The sequence below is a fragment of the Capra hircus genome, chromosome 13 (assembly GCF_001704415.2).
Source record: "Capra hircus breed San Clemente chromosome 13, ASM170441v1, whole genome shotgun sequence".
In the NCBI taxonomy this organism is placed as follows: domain Eukaryota; kingdom Metazoa; phylum Chordata; class Mammalia; order Artiodactyla; family Bovidae; genus Capra; species Capra hircus.
This window is the reverse complement of record NC_030820.1, coordinates 25,481,889-25,504,063: the sequence shown is the minus strand read 5'-3', so window position 1 is coordinate 25,504,063 and position 22,175 is coordinate 25,481,889. Positions and strand designations below refer to the sequence as shown.

Below are 22,175 nucleotides of genomic sequence, written 5' to 3'. Positions count from 1 at the left end.
AAAAATAAATAAAATTCCAATTTAACTGGGCATCCTGTTCTTTATGTGCTAAACTGGCAACCATAGTTGAACTTTCGTCTGAGGTGGAACTTTTGATATTTCCTTCCTCCACCCTTCAAACCACCAGTGTTTCACATTTTCTTAATTTTAGAGATAGCACCCCTCTTCATCCAGTTTCTCAAGATACAAACCTGAGGGGACTGAATTTAATTTTTTTTTTCTTCGCCTCTCACATCAAATTCATCAGGAGGCCCCATGGATTCTGTGTCCAAATGTCAATGAAACCAAAGGTCAAATGAAACAACTAGTCTCCATCCTGAAGCCACTGCTGTCTTTTACCTAGACTAACTCGGCAGATCTCTTATCACTTCCCCCACTTTTATATTGTTCCTTACTGATCTACTCTGCAGAGCAGCTAGAGAAATTAGTTTCATACCTAAATGAGGTAATTTATCCCTCTGCTTCAAATCCTTCAGTGGCTTCTCACTGCATTTCAAAAAAAATAAGCAAAACTTTTCAGAACTCTACAGAACTCTACAGTCTACTCTGAATGGCTGGCACCCGACTCTCCCTAAAGTCTCCCTGAGTTCACCTCTCTCCACCCTGCTACAACTCGCTCGCTATGCTGGTCTCAGCTCCTAGAACACTCCAAGCTTCTTCACACATTGCTACCTTAAAGACATGATATTCTCTTCCTGGAATACCCACCTGTTCTCCGCTTTCTGGTTATCCTTGAGACCTCAGATCAAATGACCCTGCCTCAGGGAAGTCGTCTTAAACATACAGTCTTCCCAACCCCATTATCTTTCCTCATTTTACTGTTACTTTCCTTCATAGCACTTACCAGCATTTAGTAACATATTTACTCACTGATCTTTACCCCACAAGATTTTGAACTCTGATCATAGGAACACAGACCATCTTGCTTTGTCACTATCCATAAACAATGCCTGGGAACTTAGTGCATCCTCAAAAAATCCTGAATACGAGTGAGTAACTTACAAGTTTGCTTCCACAGTGCCAAAACCATATGTCTAACATCCTTTCCCAGCTCAGCAATTTATCTCAAGTGCCTGTAGGATAAAGTCCAAAATGTTCAGTCAGGCTTTTCAGGATTGATACTGCAATATTTCAATTTCCCCAAATGTGTCATGGGCTCTGTAATATCTTTGCACATATGTTTGTCTCTCTGCCTGCTTGTCCCTCTCACTTCCTATGCCTCTGACCAGTGAAATTCATTTTTCAAGATTCTTCTCATGTATCACTTCTTCTTTGAAGTCTTCTCAGACCAGTCTTCCTAGACCACACTTTGTGTGTGTGTGTGAGAGAGAGAGTTGCTCAGTTGTGTCCAACTCTTTGTGACCCCATGGACTGTAGCCCGCCAGGCTCCTCTGTCCATGGAGTTCTCCAGGAAAGAATACTAGAGTGGGTTGCCATTCCCTTCTCCAGTAGGGTCTTCCCCACCCAGGGATTGAACCTGGGTCTCCTGCACTGCAGGCAGATTCTTTACCATCTAAGCCATCAGGGAAGCCGCAGACCACCCTTACCCACTCTTATTTTATACTGTCACTTTCTGTATATATCCATATTAATAGCTAACATTTATTGAGCATTTTCCAAGGATCATTAATTGTAATAAGTTTATAAGCATTGCACACACTGTAATCTTTACCACAATCCTGTAAGATTTATTATTATGCAACTCATTATTCTGAGATTTATTATTATTATCCCCATTTTACAGAAAAGAAAACTGAGACAAAGAGAACTGGAAGCTGAACCTAAGGTTTAGGAGCTCTTTAGTGTGAGGCCAGGAGAGGTGCCTACATACATGGACTCTAGAGCCTGTGATCGTAAGCACTATTTCCTGCCTTGCCAAGCACTCAACAAACTTCAGGACATGTATCATATACTTTCTATTTCTTTATATTCATTTCCTCATTAGATTGGGAGCCTCTCATGGGCAAGGCAGTATCAAAATCATCTTTTAAAATCTAGCTAAGTATTCATGAATAAATAGTTAATGAAGGCCTTAATTTATAATTTTGCAAAGCACTTTGCTTCCATGATATTGGATTGGGCTTTAAAAATGAAGATCCAGGGAATTTAGAAAAGATAGATTGGTCTCTCAGAGTATGTTTCAACTGGCAAGGAATTTAGTATATGAGTACACTAATTTTTTAAAGTTATTTTTAGCATACTTAATATGTAACTGGCTTTACCACTCAAATAAGCATAAATAAATGTAAGTGCCTCAAAAGAGGAATGGTGCTGTGGTATTCATTAAGCACTTTATGTCTCTTAAGGCATACACAAATATAATCTCTCTAGCTGTTCGTCATAACTCATAATTAGTTCTGCTGCCACCAGATGGAGTAGGAGGCTATTTAAATGATATTTCTTAAGAAGCACAGAAAAGAAGACTTCTCTTCAGCTGAACTATTTTTCTTCCCATACGTACCCTGACCACCACTCTGACATATACATTTATACATTTGCACGCACACACATACCCCTAAACCATTACACACGAGTTGCTCCTTGGGTCAAGGCACTAAGGAACGCTGTTAAAATGCAAAACCATGTAGTGATACAAATGAGCAGAGATGAAGAAGACATAAATCCATTTAAACGGTACCACATGAGGACCTCCCTGTTGGTCCAGTGGTTAAGACTCTGGTACTTCCATTGTAGGGGGCCAAGGTTTGATCCCTGGTTAGGAAACTAAGATCCCACATGCATACTGTGCAGTGTGGCCCAAAAGACAAAACCAAAATGGTTACCATGCAATAACTTAGTTTATTCAGTTAACTAGTAGGCACTAAGCAATAATGATGTATAGGACATGTAAGGCTGTGATGAGGCACAAAGAAATGAGGAAAAATGAAGAACACACACTAACCTAGAACTTGGATTACTACTCTTGGGACCAGAGTTGGTGACATCTACTTTTTTAAATTTAAGAGAAAAAAAAAAACGGCACTGTAACCATATGACAGATATGCTTAGTTGCTTAGTCGTGTCCGACTCTGTGACAGTACAGCACAATAGTTGAGAGTTAAAATGAGTTACAAAGTCAAACAGATCTGAATTGCTGATCCTAGATTTCCCAAATAACAGTGAATGGGTTTCTTAAATTCTCTATGCTTTTGTTTATTCAAACATAAAACGAGGATAATACCAATGTACATGTTGGCTGTAAGAATTATAACTCTAAAGTCACAGCCTATCATGTCATATTACTTCATTTTGATCACAACACTTACTGGCCACATGATACAGTCTTCTTTTTCTTTTACTGTCTGTCTCTACCAGCCCCACACTGGAATATATACTCCTTAAGGGCACCGATCTTATTTGTCTTGTTCATCACTGCATTCTCAGTCTGGTTCAAGCACTCAACAGATGCTCAGTAGGTGGACGATGAATGGAAAGAAGGAATGGAGGAGGCAGGAGGAGAGGGAGGGAATGAGAAGAAAAGGTGAGAGGAAGAGGTGAAAATGGAGAGGGCTAAAATACAACTTTAAAAATGGCGGAAATGTGCTGCTGAAAGCTGATTAAAGTAATTACGTTAAAGTTTCTCCCATCATTTAGCATATTCTACACGATCACTTTTATGGGCTCCATATTTAAATGCATGGATGGCCTAACCCAATTTTGAACATTTAATTGTCCCCAGTTTGTCTGTACTATAAATAGTGCTATGATACACACACATACACCCTGACTATATTTTTAAGTCCCCATACACCTGTATGATCAGTGCATTCTCTGGGCAAAAACTCTATTAGCCTTTGCCTGGCTTCATTCCGTACTCTAAGGCTAAATTTGTCTGTTACTCCAGGTGTTTCCTGACTTCCTACTTTTGAGTTCCAGTCCCCTATAATGAAAAGGACATCTTTTTTGGGTGTCAGTTCTAAAAGGTCTTGTAGGTCTTCATAGAACCGTTCAATTTCAGCTTCTTCAGCATTACTGGCTGGGACATAGGCTTGGATTACCGTGATGTTGAATGGCTGGCCTTGGAAACGAACAGAGATCATTCTGTCATTTTTTAGACTGCATCCAAGTACTGCATTTCGGACTCTTTTGTTGACCATGATGGCTACTCCATTTCTTCTAAGGGATTCCTGCCCACAGTAGTATATATAAGGGTCATCTGAGTTAAATTCACCCATTCCAGTCCATTTTAGTTCACTGATTCCTAGAATGTACATGTTCACTCTTGCCATCTCCTGTTTGACCATTTCCAATTTGCCTTGATTCATGGACATGACATTCCAGGTTCCTATGCAATATTGCTCTTTACAGAATCGGACCTTGCTTCTATCACGATGGTGTGATCACTCATCTAGAACCAGACATCCTGGAATGTGAAGTCAAGTGGGCCTTAGAAAGCCTCACTACGAACAAAGCTAGTGGAGGTAATGGAATTCCAGTGGAGCTATTTCAAATCCTGAAAGATGATGCTATGAAAGTGCTGCTCTCAATATGCCAGCAAATTTGGAAAACTCAGCAGTGGCCATAGGACTGGAAATGGTCAGTTTTCATTTCAATCCCAAAGAAAGGCAATGCCAAAGACTGCTCAAACTACCACACAATTGCACTCATCTCACATGCTAGTAAAGTAATGCTCAAAATTCTCCAAGCCAGGCTTCAGCAATATGTGAACCAGGAACTTCCAAATGTTCTAGCTGGTTTTAGAAAAGGCAGAGGAACCAGAGATCAAATTGCCAACATCTGCTGGATCATGGAAAAAGCAAGAGAGTTCCAGAAAAACATCTATCTCTGCTTTATTGACTATGCCAAAGCCTTTGACTGTGTGGACCACAACAAACTGTGGAAAATTCTGAAAGAGATGGGAATACCAGACCACCTGACCTGCCTCTTGAGAAACCTATTTGCAGGTCAGGAAGCAACAGTTAGAACTGGACATGGAACAACAGACTGGTTCCAAATAGGACAAGGAGTACATTGAGGCTGTATATTGAAACCTTGCTTATTTAACTTATATGTAGAGTACATCATGAGAAACACTGGGCTAGATGAAGCACAAGCTGGAATCAAGATTGCCAAGAGAAATATCAATAATCTCAGATATGCAGATGGCACCACCCTTATGGCAGAAAGTGAAGAGGAGATAAAAAGCCTCTTGATGAAAGTGAAAGAGGAGAGTGAAAAAGTTGACTTAAAGCTCAACATTCAGAAAACGAAGATCATGGCATCTGGTCCCATTACTTAATGGGAAATAGATGGGGAAACAGTGGAAATAGTGTCAGACTTTATTTTTTGGGGCTCCAAAATCACTGCAGATGGTGATTGCGGCCATGAAATTAAAAGACACTTACTCCTTGGAAGAAAAGTTATGACCAACCTAGATAGCATATTCAAAAGCAGAGACATTACTTTGCCAACAAAGGTCCATCTAGTCAAGGCTGTGGTTTTTCCAGTGGCCATGTATGGATATGAGAGTTGGACTGTGAAGAAAGCTGAGCACCAAAGAACTGATGCTTTTGAACTGTGGTGTTGGAGAAGACTCTTGAGAGTCCCTTGGACTGCAAGGAGATCCAACCAGTCCATTCTGAAGGAGATCAGTCCTGGGATTTCTTTGGAAGGACTGATGCTGAAGCTGAAGCTCCAGTACTTTGGCCACCTCATGCGAAGAGCTGACTCATTGGAAAAGACTCTGATGCTGGGAGGGATTGGGGGCAGGAGGAGAAGAGGACGGCAGAGGATGAGATGGCTGGATGGCATCAACGACCCGATGGACATGAGTTTGAGTGAATTTCGGGAGTTGGTGATGGACAGGGAGACCTGGCGTGCTGTGATTCATGGGTTTGCAGAGTCGGACACAACTAAGCAACTTAACTGAACTGAACTGATGCACCTGTATGATTTCTTCAGTACAGAGTTCTCAAATTGAAACTGTGCATTTTATGTTTATTAAACAATACCCCAAATCTCATCCAAAAGTTTCTACCAATTTACACAACCATCAGCAATGTATTGGAACACCTAATTTCTAACATCTTTACCAAAATAGGGAATTATTGTTATAAAAGGATATGTCATTGTTTGAATTTGCATTTCCTTATTACTCATGGTTATAGACAATATATTTTTACATTGTTTTATAAATTTCTGATGGATATTCTTTGCCAACTTTTCTATTGGATATTTTTCTATTTCATATTGATTCTTAAGGGAGTTTTATCTGTTCTTAGAGTGAGAACATTAATCGTTTACCATTATATCATACCAAAACATTTTTTTCCAATTTGTTTTTTTAATTTTAATTGTTTAATTACTTAGTCCTAAAGCTCACCCTTTACAATTCAAAATCCTAGTGACCAGAAAAAGTAGACATTCTTTACTGCTAATTAAAGTAGCTTTAAGGAAAGGTAATCTATAAGTGAGTTAAATAATTTCCATAGTAACAAGAGGAAGAAAAGATTTGAATCTCTAAACTCAAGCAGGGAGACTAAGCTCTACCTAGAGCTCATAAAACATTTTCTTGTTAACAAGGTACACTAGGGGATGCATGCTGTATGCTGAGATGAAGGCCATAATTTTTTAAGATCAAATTTCTTCTGGCACTTTTATTAATATACACCACACATACTTGTCAGAAGAAAAGTAAAAACGAATAAGAGTTGAAAGCATTATATTTTATTTGAAATACACTTGCCTTAAAATATTTAGGGAAAATAATCTGTCAAAATACATTTTAGATTGTGTCAAGTTCAAACTACTGGAGGACTGGCTAGTAAATTATGGAATGGGATAACTCCTAGTAAACTCATTATATTTTGGATAGATAGAATAGTTCATCATCTGTAGAAATCCTGAACTTTGATAGAATTCTTTAAGAAGTGAGACAAAATCCTTAGACAAATCCTTAGACAAAACAGTTTTATAGCCATGCTTCCCACAAAGGCCCTCCAACATCAGTAGGTTTTCTTCCTTGTCCCCTGAGCCTGAAACTCCTAGTCAAGGGGAGAAGATATGTGCTACTTATGTCACTAGTTTCCCTAATACCTATGGCTGCTAAAGTTATCCAATAAAGCAATCAGTTTGCAGAATAAATCCATTTGCTGCCTCTGAACCCTTTTTAACAGTTCTCCAATAAACTTTGAAGGTGGCAATTGTGTTTTAGCTCAAGTCCCACTGATCATTAGAATGATGACTAATCCTACTCAAACAGTATCTGTATTTTAAATAGGAAGGCTTTGAAGCTTCCTGGAAAGCTGGGAAATTTTCAAGGCTGAAACATGTGAAGCACTCCCACTTTGGGCACAGTGGCTCTGATGTTTGGAATAGGGAGGCTTAGGGCATGCTTCCTCGATCACACTCTGCCCTGCACCTAATTATAAGGCTGGGGCAGGGCCTTCAGGCTTCTTATGTCCTAAGGAAGATCACTTGCAAGTTAATTCAGAAACCATGATTAGGCATTCCAATGGTTAAGACTTCACCTTCCCACGCCGGGGGTGTGGGTTTGACCCCTGGTTGGGGAGTTAAGGTCCCGCATGCCTCGGTGGCCAAAAATCCAAAACATAAAACAGAAGCAATATTGTAACAAATTCAGTAAAGGCTTTAAAAATGGTCCCCATCAAAAAAGAAAGCAAGCAAGCATGATTATACTTCTCTAACTTTCAAGCCTAGTGCTTCAAGTTTCTTCATATATATACTTAAATATACTCCGAGGAAAGAAAAAAATATGTAAATAATATCAGGCATCATATTATAAAATCAAACATTTCAGTACAAATGATTATTTCTTATATTTTCACCTCCTATAAGAACAAAACTGTGAAATTAAACGTTGTGATACTTTTGCCTTTTGGTAACTCTCGGAATGGTTGAGAAATCCTTTCAATGAATGAGTCCTTATATACATGTAAGACATAAAAAAATTCATCTCACAGTAGCTAGTGTGATAAGGTTCCTATTTGTAGATTCAGTACCCACCCCCCCACAAATGGCTTACTACATGAATCAGGCTAGACTTTAGAGTATATACATTATTGCTGTTGTTTTCCAAACTCTTGAGTGTCCCCATTTTACATGAGATAAAAGCCATTTAGAGAGAATGATTGCCGATTAGGTACATAACATGTAACCTTAGGGTTACACAACTAGAAGATGAAAGCACTAGGATTTTAACTCAAACTTTTGGACTCAAAACCTTTGCAATATAAAAAGGGAGATAAAACATAAGGAACAACTTTACAGAGATTAAAAACAGTTGCTGGATTTTAGAATATCATGAAGGTAAGGGCAGCAGCTTTGACAGTGCTGAAATCTGAAAGAGTGAAGCAGAAGACAAACTTAGAAGCTTCTTAAAACACAAGGAAATATTTAAAAGATAATACAGCGAGAATGTGAAAAAGAAAAAAAGGCTAGAGACCCAACCTATACTTAACAGGAAGTCCTAAAAGAGAAGCCTAGAAGAACTAGAGCAGCAGAGATAATATAAGAATTAACATAGAATAGATTTCCCAATATCAAAAGAAAGCTCAGTATGAAATCTGAGAGTAAGGATCATATTTTTTGCAAACTCAGTGAAGAAGAACCATATTATGATGGTAAAAGTAAAGAAAGAAGTCAATAAGCATTCAGATGGGAGATTTTGTTCCATAAAAGACAAAAAGTGGGCAATCCTAGAAACTGTCAAAAATGTTCAGTTCTAAAAGATACATGAAGCAGCAATAATGGAACTCTGAAAAATATATAATCCCCAAGTTCTCCCCTAACCAAGGTGTTGTCATGTAAAAGCCACAGCTGGTGGGTGGGTCAGATATAACATAGGTACAAAGTTACCCTTTTCTGAAAACTTGAAGATACAGATATTTAATAATGATAAAAGATGAGTCAAAGTTAGAACTCAAAGGCAAAAATATCACATTTTGAAAGGTCTTATGATGAGCTACTAAACCAAATAAACATTTGGAAGAAGTCTAAATCATAAATCTAAATGCAGTGAGAGCCAAACTATATTAAAGAACTGCTTTCCCTTTGAAATTAATGATGGCTTTTATTGAAAATTGACTGAAATGAATTATAGATTAGATGTAGTAAAATGGGATGGGGGAAATGAGGAAAAATAAAAGTGCCAAATTTCTCATTTACATTCAGAAAAGTGGAGTGAAAAATAAAAGAACCAAATTTCTCATTTATATTCAATAAAGGAGAGTGAAAATAAATGCTGTGATATTGTGTGATATTTTAAGAGTTCGACAGAATTAAAATGTCTGGTAAGAGTCAAGCTCAACATTGTAGACCTCAGGAAAACAGAAATGGAGGGAAATATTACCTATCATAAACCAACGGAAATACATAACATCATCTTATGTTCAGTGTAACAGTTGGCCAATATTAGAACAAAGTTTCAGAAGAAAATTTTGTAAATTTTTATATATTATTTTCTGAAAAATTTATAGAAGTTTTCAGAAAACTGTGGAACTTCTATAAAACCCCTATAGAGAGCTGCACTGAAGATACTAGTTCTTAACTTTGAACCATTCTATTCTTTTTCATGTGTTATGCTACACCTCCCTTCCATAGATGTCAGGGAAAATGAAATACATGAAAGAGCTAAGCATAAAAGGAAAATCACAGACTTGTTATTAATTCAGATTATAAAAGATAATATATGAGAGTATCCATATAATTGAAAGACAATACAAATCATAAAATCAATTTGTAAAAAGTGATATATCATAAGGGAGACAAAAGTTTGAAAACTACAAAACACTGCTGAAAGAAATGAAAGAATACATCAATAAGTATAAAGACATCCTGTGCTCATGGATTGAAAGACTTAATACAGCTAAGATGACAATCTAGCCAAAGGAATTTACAGATTCAATGCACTCCCTATTAAAAGATTCCAGTGACGTTTTGACAGAAAAACATATCCTAAAATTCAGATGGAATCTCATGAAACTCAAAAATGACCTTGAAAAGAACAAATTTGGAGGCTTTATAGATCTTAATTTCAAAACTTACTATAAAGTTATAGTAATCAAAATAGTATAGTCCTTGCATAAAGGCATAGATCAAACGGAACAGACTCGAGTCCGGAAATAAACTCACATGTGTATGGTCAAGTGATCTTTCATCAAAGTGCCAGGACCACACAATGGGGAAAAGATATTCTTTTCAAAAAACAGTGCTGAGAAAATTAGGGATTCAAATGCAAAAGAAGGAAGTTGGGCCCTTAACTTACAACAAATAACAAAAATTAACTAAATCTGGATTGAAATCTAAATGTTAGGCCTAAAGTGATAAAATTCCAAGAAAACACAGCAGGTAAGCCTCATGACATTAGCTTTGGGAATGACTTCTCAGACATGACACCAAAAGTACAGGCAATCAAAGAAAACATAGGTAATTGGAGTCCATTAGAGCTTAAAACTTTCAGGCATCAAAGGAGAGTTAAAAGATAACCCATGGGATGGAAGAAAATGTTTGCAGGGCATCTATGTGATACGTGTAATATTCAGAATACGTGAAGAACTCCTACAACTCAGCAATGAACCACCAACCAATTCAAAAGTGAACAGAAGACTCGAATAGACATTTCTGCAAAGAAGATATACCAAAAAGCACATGAAAAAATGCTAGACTGCCAGTAACCTGTAGGAAAATGCAAATCGAAACTACAATGAGAATTCACTTCAGATTGATTAGGATGGTTATTACAAAACAAACAAACAAACAGAAAAAAAAAAAAAGAAAATAGTAAGTGCTGGTGAGGATGCTCATGAACTGTTGGTGAAAATATCCAGTTGTCTGGCCTCTGTGGAAAATAGTTGCAACCCCATGGACTATAACACACTAGGCTCCTCTGTCCTCCACTATCTACTGGAGTTTGCGCAAATTCATGTCCATTGAGTCAATGATGCTATCTAACCATCTCATCCTCTGCTGCCCCCTTCTCCTTTTGCCCTCAATCTTTCCCAGCATCAAGGTCTTTTCCAATATTACTCATCAGTGAAAAGAAATGAGCACTAGGTGGCTCAGTGAGTTAAGAATCTGCCTGCAATGCAGGAGACGTGGGTTTCATCCCTGGGTCAGGCAAGATCCCCTGGAGAAAGAAATGGCAACCCACTCCAGTATTCTTGACTGGAAAATTCCATGGACAGAGGAGCCTGGTGGGCTACAGTCGATGGGGTTGCAAGAGTCGGACATGACTTAGCAACTAAACCACCAAAAGAAATGAAGTTCTGATACACGCTACAACATAGATAAATATGGTAGGTGAAATAAGCCAAACACAAAAAGACAAATGGTATAAAAGTCTGCTTATATGAGGTACTCTGAAAAGACACATTTATAGAGACAGAAAGTAGAACAAAGGTTACCAGGGATTAGGAGAACAGGGAGTTTTTTAATGGTTACAGAGTTTGGTTTGGGATGATGCAAAGGTTCTGGAAGTGAATAGTGGTGATGACTGCACAGTGATGTGAATGCATTTAATGCCACTTAATTGTACAGTTAAAGATGGTAAATGTTATGTTATGTGTATTTTACAATTAAAAAAAATAATATAGTTCTCCTTTTCACACCAAAATAAGCATTAGAACATCATAATTAGCCTAGCAGAATTTCAGCCACATTCTACATTAAAACATCTAATTTTCCAAACCAAAAATGAGCACTTATAAACTCACTTGTCAATTAATTTCTAAATTAAAAAAAGAAATTATTACAGGACTGGAAAGGAAAATATAAACTGTAGTATGTTCCCTTTAAAAAATGACTATCACTGTTTTTTCCAAACCACTGAGCTCAAACAAAACATGTTAAAATAGTACTAAGAATAAATCAAGCAAAAGATTATTTTCAGAAGTGGAATAAGCTGTTGTACCTTCCAGTATACCTTCTTTCTTAGAAATTTTCACTCAAAAATAAACTGTACTAGCACTTCACATTATTAAGCTGTAAGAAGCTATGCTTTCTCTTCAGAATAGCTAATAGGAAAAGATGTGACTTGTCATAATATTTGGTAAAAAAAAAAGATAATTTCTAAATATTTAATATTCAGGATATTTAAAATACTATTTTAAAAATTGCCACTGCTTTAGAAGAACTTGCTGAGCTCAAAATCACTCACAGTTTATTGACAGATTTATTCTTTAACCCAGGACAAATGCATATAATTATTTCCTTAAATGTTTGTCCACAGAAATTTAATTTACTCTGTGGTATTGTATCATCAGCCTTAACCAAAAACATAGCAGAATCTAGTTTGTGTTTAAAATGATACAATATTAAGTAACCTTTGACCAGTGATTGCTGGTACCTACCAACTATAGAGTTGATATGTTAGGCATAAGCAAACCTCATTGAACTTAAGATACTCATAACGAGACTAAATAATCTGGTTTTAGAGCCTGCACACTTATCCGTGAAAAGCAATAAATATCACAAATCTTTGTACACATGAAAAAAATTAATGCTATGTTGGGAACTGGCTAAAGAAATTCTTCAAGAAGCCAAGGAGATGATATAAAAGAATCTTTTGAGGGTTTTGAGCTTCAGGCTAAACAGGGAGACACATTCTGCAGAAGAAATTGTTATAATACAGTTTCATATTTTCAATTCCTGTTTCTCCTGAGAAGCTAAGGAATATAACTTTCATACTCTAGTCGTATTATAGAAAGACTCCGGCTTAATAGAGAAGCCATTAGGATTTGGAACAATTCTATTTGCCTAAGAAGAGGTCGGTTCACAGTGAAAAGGAAGATCATAACCAGGGTACCTGGGTTTACCTTGGCTTTGCGAAAACGGTAGACCACCAGCATGCTCACGAAGTCCAGCAGCATACACAGGGCTTGAAAGGAGATGATAGCCAGTCGCAAGTACTTATCTTCCTGGACAAAGCAGGGCCTGTCGTCAGCACAGTAGGGGCAGCCCTCGCTGCATGGCAGGCAGACGTGGACTTCTTCTGACACATCCCTGGCACTTTCTACAAAATGGTGATCTGGACCCCTTCCTGAAAATTCCAAATAAAACCAGTGTCACTGCACCTTGGAGGTAGGTGAGACGGAGTCAAAAGACATCCTCACTTCTTCACTCATTTTCCCTCTCACTAAAAACCTTTCTTCAGCCTTCTTACTCAGAGAGAGAGTTTCTTCGCCTTTAGACTCAAACAGAATTCTTTTCATCCTTTTGATTAAAAAAAAAAAAGTTATTCAGAACAACTGAGGAAAATTAGCAAAAATGGAATTAAACTCCTCAGAGGCAGGGAACAGTTTTCTGTCTTTTATTTCACTATTTTCCACTCCCTAATGGAAATTCCCTATGGTCACAAAGCATATTCTATAAATATTTGCTAAAGAATTAACCGGAAAAAAAAAAGGATGAGAAAGTTGTGTCATTCCTGTACCAAGTAAATAAATATACACAACACTTTTGGAACCTCTTGACCTAGATGGCACAGAATCTGAAATGAGGCTTTGATTGCTCTTTAATCCAGCAGGGATTTCATCCACCAAGTTCATTAGGTCTAAATTGGATAAAATGGTACTTAATCAACAGTTGTTCAGTGTGCAATTGCCTAATGATGATGCATCCTCTGCCCAGAGGACAATCCATACTTACAGGCTATCATGTAATTTCCCCCTCTGCACACCCATAGGACATTTCCACACTATCAACTAACTGCTGTTACTGATCTACCTTTAATTTTGGATTCTTGTGTCTTGGTTATCAAACTTAACTTAGCCCTGAAGCCCAAAAGTATGAATTCTCTTTAAATGTTGAGTTTGCATACTCCGTCACTTCAGTCATGGCCAACTCTTTGTGACTCCATAGACTATAGTCCTCCAGGTTCCTCTGTCCATGGGATTCTCCAGGCAAGAATACTGAAGTGGACTGCCATGCCCTCCTCCAGGGGGTCTTCCCAACTCAGAGAATGAACCCATGTCTCTTGGGTCTCCTGTGCTGCAGGTAGATTCTTTACCCACTGAGCCACCATTTAGCACTGACAAATATGCAGTTAAAATATAGACTTAAAAATTCTCAAACCTGTTTCCAATCCTGACCTCAACATGAAAGACATGAATATGTATTCTGTTTAGTATACAACACAACCACACAGCTCAGTATCTAACACGACTTTGACTGACTGAGGAATTTGCAAAATTTGTTCTGGTTAACAGTATTTAAAAAACAGAAAGTTTGACAGAAAATCTTTATTACTTTCAACTCCTGTTCATTTCAAATCAGTCACTCAGTTGTGTCTCTTTGCGACCCCATGGACTGAAGCAGACTGGGCTTCCCTGTCCATTACCAACTCCTGGAGCTTGCTCAAACTCATGTCCATCAAGTCAGTGATGCCATCCAACCATCTCATCCTCTGTTGTCCTCTTCTCCTCCTGCCATCAATCATTCCCACAATCAAGGTCTTTTCAAATGAATCAGTTCTTCACGTAGGGTGGCCAAAGTATTAGAGCTTTAGCATCAGTCCTTCCAATGAATATTCAGGACTGATTTCCTTTAGGATGGACTGGTTTGATCTCCTTGTAGTCCAAGGGACTCTCAAGAGTCTTCTCTAATACCACAGTTCAAAAGGATCAATTTTTCGGGGCTTAGCTTTCTTTATGGTCTAACTCTCACATCCACACATGACCACTGGACTCCTGCTGAAGGCTCACATTCTTTATAAAATATATTTTTGTCTTCATTTCTTCCTCAATAAACACAATAGCAGACATAATTGAATATTTTTTTGTTGGTGCATGATATATTACTGCTTAAAACTCTTCATTCTGTTACACAGTGAAAAGTGTATGAATTTCAGTGTCCAGCAGATAAGGCTCCCGTTCCTAGACAGCTCTGAGACATTAGGCAACTCACCTGACCACTTTGAGTCTTAACTTATTTCTGTATGAAATATGAATTGCTATGGGATTAAATGCAATAATGTATGTAAATCACAATGCCTGGCTTTCTCTTCTTCTCCAAATTTGGGAGATGCAAGGAGAAATTAGGAATCCATTGATGTTTTAAAGAAAGGCATTACTGCTCAAAAACAAGCAGGTTACAAGAAAGAACTGAGACATGGAGGGAGTCCGTGGGAATAAGTCCCATTGCAGACAAGTTAAATTTGATGCCCAACTCATTGTTCAGGAGAAATATACAACAAGAAGTGAGAAATAATGCAAGACTAGAGTCTGGGAGAAGAATTAATATCAGTGAAAGAACCCACAGAGAGCTCTGGGAGTAGACAAACTATTTATTAAGGATTTCAAAGAGGAAGAATCTGAACATCTAGAAGTTTTCACAATCTCATAGAAGAAAATGGACTTACTGGAACATGCTGGAATGTGATCAGAGAGGACATCTGAGGAAAGACTAGGAAGTTTAATGATTACTGCATCCTTCACTGACCTTTAAGACAGTAGTTTCCAGACAATGGCAGAGACTGAAATTAGGTGTCTGAGCTGAAAGGATAAATATATGATAAAAATAGAATATAGTTTCAATAAATGTTCCATTGAATAAAAAAAAAATAATTTGGTCTTGCAGTGCAAACAGACACAAACAATCAACGAAACAAGTAAGTAATTTAGTCTGTTAAAACTGAGCGGTGCTGACAGAGCCAATATTTTATAATAACTATAAACAGAACATAATCTAAAAAAACTGCACATCACTATTTTATACACCTGTAATATGTAATACTGGACAGAACTATACTTCCATTTAAATAAATAAATACAGTTTGAATAATATTAAAACACATACACCCACACCAAGTGAGAACTACAGAAAGGAAAAATGAGTGGAACAAGGTCAGGGCAATCAGACATGCCAGAGTGAGAATTATAATTTTAAATTAAGTGGTTAGGATAGACCTCATTCTATAGGTGATATCTGAGCAAAGACGTGAAAGAGGTAAGGGAGTTAGCTACTCTGACCTGTAGCCAGTACAAAGATTCTGAGGGGGGGTACATACCTGGCACACAGAAGCAAGTACAGAGTCTAGTGTCACTGGAGTGGATTGAGTGTAGGGCAGTGTGGTGGAAGGCAAAGTCAGAGAAGTAACAGGTCCAGATCATACATGGCTCCCTGGGCCACTGTAAAGGCCTGGATTCTTCCCTCAGTAAAGCAGAGAGTCACAGCAGGGTTCTGAGTGGGTAAGTGACATGATATGCCTTGTGTTGTTAAAGGATTACTTTGATTATGAAGAATACACTGTAGCAGGTAAGGGTAGAAGTGGGGAGATTTGTAAGAAGCTGTTGAGAATAATCCTGGAGAAGGCAATGGCACCCCACTCCAGTACTCTTGCCTGGAAATTCCCATGGATGAAGGAACCTTGTAGGCTGCTGTCCATGGGGTCGCGAAGAGTCGGACACGACTGAGCGACTTCACTTTCACTTTTCACTTTCATGCATTGGAGAAGGAAATGGCAACCCACTCCAGTGTTCTTGCCTGGAGAATCCCAGGGACGGGGGAGCCTGGTGGGCTGCCGTCTCTGGGGTCACACAGAGTCGGACACGACTGAAGCGACTTAGCAGCAACAGTTGAGAATAATCCAGGTGAAACTCGACAGCTGCTGGGGCCACAGTGCAATAGTAAAAGCTAGCTGGATTCAAATGCATTCTGAAGGTGGAATCAAAAAAATTTTCTGATGAGCTGGTTATGGAATGAAGGAGAAAGAAAAGAATCTGGAGTGATTCCCAGGGGTCTGGTATGAACCAGTGAATGGAGGAAGTTGCTACCAACCAACATGGAGAAGAATGGTTCTAGGCCAGTCTTTGGAGAAGACTGCAAGTTCAAACTTGACATTTCGGCGTGAAAATATCTACCAGAGACCCAAGTGATGATGGTAAGTACATATCTTGCTATATTGGGTTTGGAATTTGGAAGAAAGGTCTAGAAGGAAGATAAAGATACAAAGGTCATGGGAATTTAGACAGTGTTTAGAGCCAAGAGAAGGGATGCAGACAGGGCGGTCTCCTAGGACACGCCAGAGTTATTGCCACACAAAATCCTTAATCACAGAAAACTTTCCTGGGCTGTGACTCATATTTTTAAAGGGCACTGTGTTATTTCTCTCCACAACTGCAAACATAAAAAGCTTCAACAGAAAAGCAAGCAACCAACCAACCAATAAGTATTTTCTCTGGATTTAAATATGACCTCCCATTGCCAAAAGAGCTAAAGCTGCGGTCCTGGTTTGGGTCTTCCTAAAGCTGAGCCTGAGGCAATGATCTGGGTACAGATAACTTATTTGGGAGGTGATTTACCATATGACCCTGCAATCCCACTCCTGGGCATATACCCTCAAGAAAACATGGTCCAAAAAGATACATGCACCCCGATGTTCACAGCAGCACTGTTTACAATAGCCAAGACATGGAAGCAACCTAAGTGTCCATTAACAAATAAAGATGTGGTACATATATACAACAGAATGTTACTCAGCCATTAAAAATAATGAAATAATGTCGTTTGCAGCAACATAGATGGACCCAGATATTGTCATACTGAGTGAAGTCAGTCAGACAGAGAAATACAAATATTGTATGATATCACTCATAAGCACAATCTAAACAATGATACAAATGAACTTATTTACAAGACAGAAAACAGAATCACAGACTTAGAAAACAAACTTATGGCTACTTATGGAGGGGAGGGTGGAGGAAGGCATGGAGAATTTGGGACTGACATGTATATACTTGGAGAAGGCAATGGCACCCCACTCCAGTATTCTTGCCTGGAAAATCCCATGGATGAGGAGCCTGGTAGGCTGCAGTCCATGGGGTTGCGAAGAGTCGGACACGACTGAGCGACTTCACTTTCACTTTTCACTTTCATGCACTGGAGAAGGAAATGGCAACCCACTCCAGTGTTCTTGCCTAGAGAATCCCAGGGGTGGGGGAGCCCGGTGGGCTGCCGTCTATGGGGGCCGCACAAAGTCGGACACGACTGAAGCGACTTAGCAGCAGCAGCAGCAGCAGCATGTACACACTGCCATATTTAAAATGGATAACCAACAAGGACCAACTGTAGAGCACAGGGAACTCTGCTCAGTATATTGTAATAACCTACAAGGGAAAATAATTAGAAAAAGAACAGATACATGGATATGTATAACTGAATCACTTTGCTGTACGCATGAAACCAGACACTGTTAATCACCTATACTCCAACAAAAAATAAAAAGTTTTTTAAAATTGATTTTTTTTAAAGTCATTATTAAGTTGGATGTCACTGTAGGTATTGTGGGCTCCATCTTTGCAGGAGTGCTCTAAAAAGTGCATATAACGCTCCTCAGATTTGTCTCTGCAAAGGATGGAGGCGGGAGCATTCAGGCAGCAACTACCAATCCCAGTCCCACCGGTTGACAGCTGTTCCCAGAGGACGGCAGTATGCACACACTCTTAGACAAGTGCTGGGCAAGCTTAGAGGGCTTCGGCGGAAGCCCTGAGGCAGGAAAGAAACTCTGGACACACTTGGCAGAGAGATCTTGGCAGCACGCCCCCTAATTATCATAGTAGCTAACATCTGAGGTACATCAAGGGTATGTGATGCAGGGTTGTAAGGGTGTGTACACGTGTCTGCATGCACGCACACACAAAATGGCTTCTAAGTTACAAACTCAAACAGAATACAATGTGAATGGTGTCCCCTGTATTTGAAGACCATGCTGACCAGAAGCTGGACTGAGAGAGAAAAGCAAGCCTAGGACTGGTAGGCCTCACAGACAACTCTAATTACGTTGTTAAACATGTTCCTAGATGTTTACAAAGTGAATTACTTTGCAGAAGCAGTTTATTCTTGCCTGTGGTCTTTTCCTTAATAATACTGCATCTCAATCTATTTATTAAAGATAATACAATGAATTCCTCCCAGTTTAAACTATCACATTTAAAGAGTGGAACCCTCTCCAGTTCGCATTTGATTATGCAGACTGAAGCCGAATCGCACTATGGCGAGACACTCTAATAATCTGGGTTGATCAAACTACCCAAATTGGAGGCTCAATGAGCTTAAATCATCACCAAAGGAAAAAAAACCTTAATTTCATGTTAAGGAAAAATAAAAGGCATAACAGTTTTTCTTTTCATATTTTCCTAAATTCAACCACTGATATTTTTAGTGTATTGTCAAAAGACACATAAGGCATTCTGCAACACTCTAAACTTTTGGGTTTAAATCAGTTATTTGTTTCCTTTTGGTAAGACATACCCAAGGGTTAAGAATAAAAAAAGAAAAAACATTTCTCCAGCAATTAAAAATGGAGTATATTCTCTGTGAAATTTATTTTTGTCTGTATTAGATGCCAGGATTCCCTGGTACTTCAGCTGGTGAAAAATCCGCCTGCAATACAGGAGACCCTGGTTCAATTCCTGAGTCGGGAAGATCTCCTGGAGAAGGGATAGGCTACCCACTCCAGTACTTTTGGGCTTCCCTAGTGATTCAGGCAGTAAAGAATCTGCTTGCAATGAGGGAGACCTGGGTTTGATCCCCAGGTTGGGAAGATCCCCTGGAGAAGGGAAAGCCTACCCACTCCAATATTCTGGCCTGGAGAATTCCATGGACAGAGGAGCCCGGCAGGCTACAGCCCATGGGATCACAAAGAGTTTAACACAACTGAGCAACTTTCACTTTCATTAGATGCCATGACCAACTCAATGGACATAAGTTTGAGCAAGCTCCAGGAGATGGTGAAGGACAGGGAAGCCTGGCATGCTGCAGTCCATGCGGTCACAAAGAGTTGGAGATGACTGAGAAACTGAACCAACACAACAAAAATGCACATAATTAAATTACATTATATATATGTATATAAAGTAGGCTTTCTTCTTTCATTCTTTCTTTTACTAGAAAATCTTATTTCTAAATCAGACTTACATACCATCTGCATGTGAGAGAAAGATAGAAATTTCTTTCATTGACCCAATTTTGTTGCACATCTTTTTCCTAATTATGGTCCCCTTTACATTCATCTGTTTTATTGTTCATAAATCAAGGGTCTTTCACAGTGATCACAATGTCCTCCACTCCTAGTTTACCAGAGAGACTGCTACTTGTTTAGATTCACCGTGTTGAAACAGAGAACATGAGGGAGAATTCAGGAAAACAAGAATCTCAGATGGTCCTATCGCAAAGTCCATTTCTGGTGTCCAAATGTCAATTACCCTGCCCCATTATTGTCTTTACCAACCTATTACCTCGAGACCCATAGGAACACAGAGAATGGTTCATCCAGACCCACTCTGTCTCTGTTCATGTCTCTCCCTCATGCTCCAAGCCCTTATGACTCTCTTTAATTGCCTGTGTTCCTCTGCCGTGTTTCCTGCTAGAGTTTTGGAGACCCATATGCTCCCAAATAAACTGAAAACTCTGTAAAATAAGACTATGGTTTTATATTCTTATTTTCAAACCTAGATTAAAATGATGAAACACCCAGTGTATACTGGGCTATAGAATATCATCATGAGTACAGAAACATCACAGAGAAGCCCATACAATCCATTAAGTAGGATTCTTTCCTCAAGTATGATTCTTTCCTCAAGTAGGACTAAAATAATCAAAGTTAAAGTTAAGTTGCTCAGTTGTGTCTGATTCTTTGTGATCTCATGGACTGTAGCCTGCCCAGCTCCTCTGTCCATGGGATTCTGCAGGCCAGACTACTGGAGTGGGTTGCCATTTCCTTCTCCGGGAGATCTCCCCTACCCACAGATCAAATCAGACACTCCTGCATTGCAGGCAGATTCTTTACCAACTTAAGCACTAGGGAAGCCAAGTAGGACTAAAATAATAGCTAGCAGGTATTATGCCGACTAAAATAATAGCAGTTAGATACAGGGTTGGAAATTGACATAACTCCAAATAATTCTATATTTCCTGATACAAGGTAATACTACATTGGTTACATAAGTGTTTCAGTATTCATGGAGAAAAAGAAATTTCTTAGAAGATAAATTATGATATCATTTTATTATTTGTACTCAAAATAATCACAAGATCAACTCACAAATGCCAAACAGTGAAGTGCTGTCATGAGAAACTTCTTTTTAATAATTGCCTTCACTTTACATATGGACTATGAAATCATGAGATGCCATAAGGGGCACAAAGTGTTAAAATGGAGAGAAAGCAAAATTAAAAGTAAGATACTTGATTTCTGAAGCTCAAAAAAAAAACTAAAATTAAGAATACAGCTTTTTACCTTTAAGTGTTTCTTGTAGGATGCAAAGCATGATTAAGTAACCTGGTTCCAAAAATATTTCATTAATTTATGTTGAAGTTCTCTATCTAGGACAAGAGAATATATGCAGCTAGTAGAAATCATACTAATAGATAATAATAATGGGCTTATTGTTCATCTACTGAATGGCACCTTAAGTTTATGATGGTTTAAAATGTTAAGTTCCTAGAGAACAGGAACATGAATTATATACCTCTTTATATACTCAGCACCAAACAGTAATTTACACATACTGGATAGTTAGGAAATAAATGGCAATGATCAAAGTGATCTCTCAAAAGAATAAATTAACTGATCTGTAATACAAATGTTTAGTTGAAAATACATTCAACTCAATAAATCTTCATATTCTCAACTCATTCATGCATAAAAATTTATTTAAAATTATATTTTTCAAGATGCTAGACATAAACTCGGAGAAGTCAATGGCACCCCACTCCAGCACTCTTGCCTGGAAAGTCCCATGGACGGAGGAGCCTCGTGGGGTGCAGTCCATGGGGTCGCGAAGAGTCGGACACAGATGAGCGACTTCACTTTCATTTTTCACTTTCATGAATTGGAGAAGGCAATGGCAACCCACTCCAGTGTTTTTGCCTGGAGAATCCCAGGGACAGGGGAGCCTGGTAGGCTGCCCTCTATGGGGTCGCACAGAGTCGGACACGACTGAAGCGACTTAGCAGCAGCAGCAGACATAAACTAGAAAGATATGTTAAAAATATAAGCTATTACTTACTGACTTTTAGAAATCCACTTGGATGATAACTTGATTCTGAGCAACTTGAAATATTCTCCATGCATAGAATCTCAATGATGACAATGTCAGTCCCTCGGTCCTGTCCAACATTTGCGACCCCATGGACTGTAGTATTAGGCTTCCCTGTCCATTACCAACTCCTGGAGTTTACTGAAACTCATGTTCATCGAGTCGGTGATGCCATACAAC

The 22,175-nt window shown here is 38.6% G+C and overlaps 1 protein-coding gene across 1 annotated transcript in view; it reads right to left on the bottom strand.

Annotated features, from left to right (window-relative positions):
- The window catches only part of GPR158 (G protein-coupled receptor 158), a 302,282-nt gene that overhangs the window by 122,429 nt on the left and 157,678 nt on the right, over positions 1-22,175 (bottom strand). Inside the window, exon 4 of the mRNA XM_005687944.3 lies at positions 12,774-12,997. Within this exon, the coding sequence (XP_005688001.3) occupies positions 12,774-12,997 (224 nt within the window). The remainder of the gene's footprint in view (positions 1-12,773; positions 12,998-22,175) is intronic.